We start from the raw sequence: 6582 nt of genomic DNA, 5'->3' as shown, positions 1-6582 counted from the left end.
CAGCTATAAATAACTGCACTGAGCTTTTAAACTTAATAAAAACTGTAGATAAAGTAGCGTTTATCCCAGTGTCTAGTGTCTGCTACTGAGACTATAAACATCCTGTGCAAAACAGAAACATGTCCAAACCAAACCAAGCCCCCCCCCCCCCCCCCCCATATCAAAATAAAAAGCAGCCGTACCTCAGTGAGCCTGTAGTTTCTGTCAATCCAATTGAAATCCAACTTCTGTTGCTTTCCTCAGTTAACCTGCACACCATTTAACTTCAGATTGCAAGAACTCACATGTACCTCCTAGTTTGAAAAAAGACTCTGCTCCTCCTCAAGTGTAAACAGTGACCAGACTTCCTTGACTGCCACAGTGAACCAATAGGCTCCTCTATAATCAAGCAAGACTTTTCTTAGCGTAGTCAAAGTCCAGGGACAAGTCATGTGTATGATTTTCTTAACCAACATCAATGTGAAGACACATTTTTAATTTCCTTACTGTTGGATCCGGGTGGATCAGAAGAGAGGAAAAAACTAGTTCTGCCACTTATGCTAGGGACTAGGAGATGGGAAATGACAGAGAATGAAGTGAGTGATGAGTGGAATGAAAACAGAATCCTGATTTTGCACTGAAATACCTGAAGCCAGATAACTCGACTAGATAAACAGACCATCTAGACGGGGTTTTTACTCAGTAAAGTTTTGAGCATGCTGCCTAATTTGTTCTACCTACCATGGAGTTCACATTTATAGCAGGGGATACAATGCATTAAAGTGCAAGTAATAAGGAAGTAGGAATCCAATGGCATTCACAAATAACCATATAACTCTAGCCTAAAATCAAGCCCAGTAGTTATTAAGACCCTCCAAAATTCTGTATTTACAAAGTAACATCATACAATACTGATTGATCAGATGTCTGTAACAACAGCTCTGACAATAGTGTACGCTATAATTCTAATTCAGATATTAACATGCTTGTTCTACATTTTTTTTTTTAATAGTAATGACTAATTCACAGGGGCTCGAATGGTGGGCACTCCAAATATTCTAAGTGTACTAATAAATAAATCAAAGGTGTTATAATTTAACAAACAAAAATGCATTATCATGGGTATGGTGAAGTTTTCTGTAAGGAGACGTTTATTTAACATTTGTGGATGGAGTCTCAGGTGTCAGTGCTTTTTAACAGTTTGTCTTATTAACTTTAAGGCAGAGAGTAAGAATGGCAGATAAGGGAACAACTGTTTATAGCTGCGATAAGACGAGCCATCTAGTTTCACGGACTCTCCATAACATTAAATGCAAATTTTAAAAAAATAAAAAATTATGACATTGTGTTCATTAATATACTGTATTCTTAATTGTAATTTGGCAATTTGCTGTGGTACAAGAGGCATAAAACATCTTTGGCATGCTGTCATATTGGATTATTTCCCCATAACAGAACAGCCCTCTTGTTTTATTACTTAAAACATTTTCCACAACAGCACTCAGTAATGTATGTAAATGTATGTAAAACGTCCAACCTCTTAAATCAACACATCCTAGTTTGTCTATAAAACCACAGACCAGGCAACCCTGATGACTAAACAAACAAAATAAAAACTCTGATCTTACAAAAGCAGCTCCTTTTTGTTCTTCTTCTTTGTTTTTTGTTTGTTTGTTTGTTTGTTTTTGTAAGAATGGTTTATACGAGCTCTACACTGTTTTTGCCAATATTGGAATATTCATGTAAAACCTAGTTTGGAAAAATTTACAGTTACAGTATTACAGAATTTTGCAACTTGGAATTTTTGTACTTTTTTTTACTTTCTGAAAAGTAAAAAAAATATATAAGCTTCTTTCTACCAAAAAATAATAATAATAAAAAGCAGTGCATTTTTTTCCTCGGTGCTGAGCATAAGGTGTGTCTAAGCAACCAATAGAAATGCGTTCCTTAATTCACGTGACTAACACGGAAGTGAAAGGTCTGCAGCTCATATGTTAGCGGTCCACAAACAGGCGTTAAGTATTAGCACTTAGCTTATAATTGGGTTTTACTAAATGTAGCTGTTTAATCGAGTATGATTTCTCTCCCTGTGTAGGCTCCCTAGTAAGCCTGCCTACAGTTTTTTATTCGTGGCAGGCTAAAGCAGCATGCTAAAGGACCTCCATTAAAGTTGTTCAAACTTCATAATGCCGCTTGTTCCAGCTAACCAGCCGCAGCTGATCCGCTCCTCTCAAAAGGACGAATATTATCAAACCAGTCTCAGAAATAACGCTAACGAGGCGTTCCAAACGCTTGCTGGTAAGATACACACTAACCATGAACCATGTGTAAGAGTTATTTGTGCTCGAGGTACTCAACCATGTTCCTTTAGTGACCCTCTGTCCTGTATAGTGGAGTGTTGGTGTGTTAGAGCAAAGAAAACACTCAAATTCTCCACGACCAGGTTTGGGAACCTGTCATCTAGTAGTTTGTGCATTTTTTCCCCCCCATTTAGGATCAAGAAGATGGCTGCAGTGGAGGAAAGAAGTGGAACTACTATCAGATCTTGCCTATTATGCACTAACCACTCTCTCGGGTACATTTATTACTAAATCACTGTATCATAACATCACTGTGAATCTCTAAATAACTTGTAGTACATGTCATCGTAGGATATCAGACATTAGGCGAAGAGTATGTCAGTGTTATCCAGGTTGACCCCACCAGACGCAGGATTCCTTCCCGGACACGCCGGCTGGCTCTTGTTCTGTTTCACGCCTTTGTACCGTATGTCCTCGACAAACTCCTGGTTTGTATAGAACATGAGCTTGAGGTGGAGGAGTGGGATTCCCAGAATGCCCAGCGAGACACAGTTTTAAGCTGGAGCCCGATGTCGTATATAAAGGCGTGGATCCAGAGCGCGGTGAGAATGCTGAATAGTCAGCAGAGGAAATCTTTAAAGCCTGTGGTCTTCGCAGCGCAGCAGGGAATCACCATCTTGCACAGGGTGCACGTGGCTCTGTTCTACATCAGTGGTGCTTTTTATCATCTGGCCAAAAGGACATCAGGCATCAGCTATGTGAGTTTATAATCTTTTAATAACATGAGTGAAAAGTTTTATTGTACAGTATGTCATTAGCAACACATAATGTATATAACTCTTAAATAGTAGAACAACCCTCAGGTGAGTTTTTGTAATTAACCTTACAGATTCTACCTCTTTTCAGCTCCGAGTGCAGGGCATGGTTGTGGACGATCCGGGCATCCGGACTAGCTACCGGCTTTTAGGGTGTGTGTCACTGTTGCAACTGGCCATCACACTTGCTCTGCAGTTTAACAACCTGAGACGGTGGCACCGTGCCAGACATGAGTGGACACAGCACAGGAATCTTCCCTCAAGGTGTGAACACTGCAACCACATCAAATCTGAACACGTATTACAAAGCAACATTTTAATTTAAAAAAAAAAAAAAAAAAGATGGAAAGGAAAACTTTTCCCAAGTTTGAGGGATGATTTATTTCAGCAGTCCTTGTAGTCCTGCAACCAAGTACTGTTTTTATTTCATTTTCTAAAAACTGTTACAAACTTCTTACTTTAGTTGATGCTTAAGTAAACTAACATTCAACAAATAGGACACATGATGTATGCTTCAAATATACAATGGGGTCCAAAAGTCTGAGAGCACTAGTAAAAAGGCTTCTATTTTGCATTGTTTTCTAATTTAATACAACAATTTTCATCACAAATTCTACTGTATTATTGACAACAACCTGAGTGGAAAGTAGAATGTTTACATGAATTTCGGAGTTTCTTATGAGCTGACCCATTGTACAAAGCAGTTAACATGGTCAAGATCACACATTTGCTTACATTTAAATCCGGACCTAGAACTAGTGCAGAATCTCGTTTATTAAATATTCAAGATATTAAACATTTTTTCAGCACTTTCTTAGTTTTAAATATTTCAAAATTCCAAAAGCTTCTGTTTTATTTCGAATTTTAAATGGATAGGATCCCAGATTTCAATGTGGTCTCAGACTTTTGGACCCCACTGTATTGTTTAGTAAAATAGTAACTTAATTGCTCATAACAGTGTTTGTTTGGTGCAAATATTATGTATAAGTGATAGTATTGTCAAAAATAGATTTTTTTCAATACATATTGATTCTGAATATTTGAAATGATCGGACTACTCATTTTCTACATACTCTGTGAAAGATATTCCTTTTCACATAAATACGTAAAATACATAGTTTTGTTTTTTACCTGCACTTTATTGGCTTTTGAACAAGTGCACTACCTTTAAGAAGTTTTTATTATATATATATATGTGTATGTATATATATATATATATATATATATATATATATATATATATATATATATATATATATATATATATATATATATAAAAATATGATGACACACCATTCATTTGAACCTTTTTATTGGTACATTTAATAATATGAAACATCAGCAAAATAAGTTAGTTCTTGTAACGTACATTATAACGGCTGTAAACAGTTATTCCCTTGCCAACTTGTCTTTTTTTTTCTCTCTCTCTCTACCTTAAAGTTAATAAAGGAAAAAAAATGCAGCTTTTCATGTTCCTGAGACAACAGAGCTTAGACTCCTTGCTTAAATGCTATGTCTGTTAATACTTCATATGTTTATAAGTATCATCACATATGTTTATGCTTCTCACACAAATCTTCACAGTATCAACAATTGCACGTTGTTGTTTTTTTAAAATCCATTTATGTGGCACAATGCAACTTCCTGTATACGTTGTAGAAACTATAGAAACAACGATATATTAGAAATAGCACATTAATATAAACCTTGCAGTTGGAATTCCTGTCAGTAGAGCTGCTGTTGTACATAATTAATCAACACCTTCTGACCAATCAGATTCAAGCATTCGACAGCACTTTGGTATAAAACAAATGACTTGCATAATTATTTTGCATAGCTTTTCCATTGGCAAATACTGTAACGCGTTAGCTTGTAACACTGGTGCTAGATGATTTATCAATTACCCTCATTACTGTTTCTCTTATTTGTATGAATAGTCACAGGGTTTTCTTTATCTCACGGATGGCGCATTTCTTTCGTCACTTAGTCCACAGGAGACGTCGTCCTCTCGATCTTCTCGCTGTATTCTGTGCTTGGAGGAGAGGAGGCACTCCACAACAACCCCATGTGGGCATCTGTTCTGCTGGGAGTGTATCACAGAGTGGTGTAACACCAAGGTAACATTTATCTCTGGGGAAATAGGGCTGTCTCATACCTTTCAAACGCATTCGAATTTTAGATCAAGTGATGAGGAGACAATAGATCAGGATTTCAGCTTTCGTTTCCTGATATTTAGATCTCGACGTGTTCAACAATTTAGAACATGACACCTTAGGTGGAAGACCACCCAATATTTCTGGTGAACTAAAGTAGAGTAACAGATGTAGTCTTAAAGGGAATAACTATAAAGTTAATATTTGGTTCCATATTCTTTGCTTGTAGTAACTGCATCAAGTCGGCAACCAACTAACAAAAACTGGTGTGTTTGATGGACTGATTTGATGGATGGATTGACTGACGGATGGATTTATTTGCAGGATTTATAGAGTATAAAGTAAAAATGAGTCGTTTTTGTTTCTTGTGATTGTAGACGGAGTGTCCGCTGTGTCGAGAGAAATTTCAGCCTCACCGCCTGGTTTATCTGAGAAGTTACAGATAGATGATACAGTATTTCACATCTACCTGAACTAAGCCTTCATTCCAATACTGTGTCTATCACACCCTCATATCCAATTCAGAAGTATGTGTATTCTGTGCCATGAAAAAACAGGATGAGTGGATGTATAACCAGAACAATTTTGCACTTGAACCATACAGCTGAAGCAGATTCCTTTGGAATTTGTTTCATCTGTTACGTCTGAACTGTATACCCGGTATTATCGGTTTAATTACTGGCTGTTGTGCTAATTAGCTAGCTATATGGTACTGTGAATAAAGTAAATCGCTACAGATGTATAAACGCAGCTGTAAGAAATCAAATAATAAATATATATATTTAAAAAAAATTTGTTCATGTTTACATTTATAAACAGCTTCATCTGCCTGTTTTTGTGGGTTGTGAGATTTGCAAATGTCTATGGTATTTAATTGGGTTCATGCCGTAAAATTTAATGATGCATAAAATGATATTTCAAATGCGAAATGATCATCGTGTTGCTTTTAAAAATAACTCCCTACCTTAATTACCATTCCTGGAATAGCACGTTCTCACTGGTGTCCAACTAGGGTTATTTCTCTGAAGCACAACATTAAGTTAAAAGTGATACATTTGAAATGAATTTAAAATGATAAACAGTGGAGATTTCATTACTTAAATGTTTTTACTGAATGTTTCCTGTTTCCTATGATGATGATGATGATGATGATTAGTAGAATAATTTCCTGCCTTTTCACCAACACCTTAGCAACTTTATATTCATGTTACTTCATCAGCTGTTTTTAAATATATTTAAAAATATAGACATGTACATTCATGTGAAAACGTAAGTACACCTCATGTTTGACACATTTGGACAAGCGAACATTTGATCATCTTTGAAACAGTGCCT

The 6582-nt window shown here is 36.3% G+C and overlaps 1 protein-coding gene across 1 annotated transcript; it reads left to right on the top strand.

The window, feature by feature from the left end:
- Positions 1-1930: 1930 nt before the first annotated feature.
- pex10 (peroxisomal biogenesis factor 10) lies at positions 1931-6034 on the top strand. Its single transcript, XM_017467112.3, has 6 exons — positions 1931-2277; positions 2474-2554; positions 2631-3037; positions 3186-3358; positions 5082-5211; positions 5625-6034. Exons 1-6 carry the CDS (start codon positions 2166-2168, stop codon positions 5691-5693), a joined length of 972 nt encoding a protein of 323 aa, XP_017322601.1. The 5' UTR covers positions 1931-2165; the 3' UTR covers positions 5694-6034.
- Positions 6035-6582: the final 548 nt, after the last annotated feature.

This window comes from Ictalurus punctatus, chromosome 5, assembly GCF_001660625.3.
Source record: "Ictalurus punctatus breed USDA103 chromosome 5, Coco_2.0, whole genome shotgun sequence".
NCBI lineage: Eukaryota > Metazoa > Chordata > Actinopteri > Siluriformes > Ictaluridae > Ictalurus > Ictalurus punctatus.
Note: the sequence above shows the minus strand (reverse complement) of the source record. Positions and strands in the feature narration are given on the sequence as shown.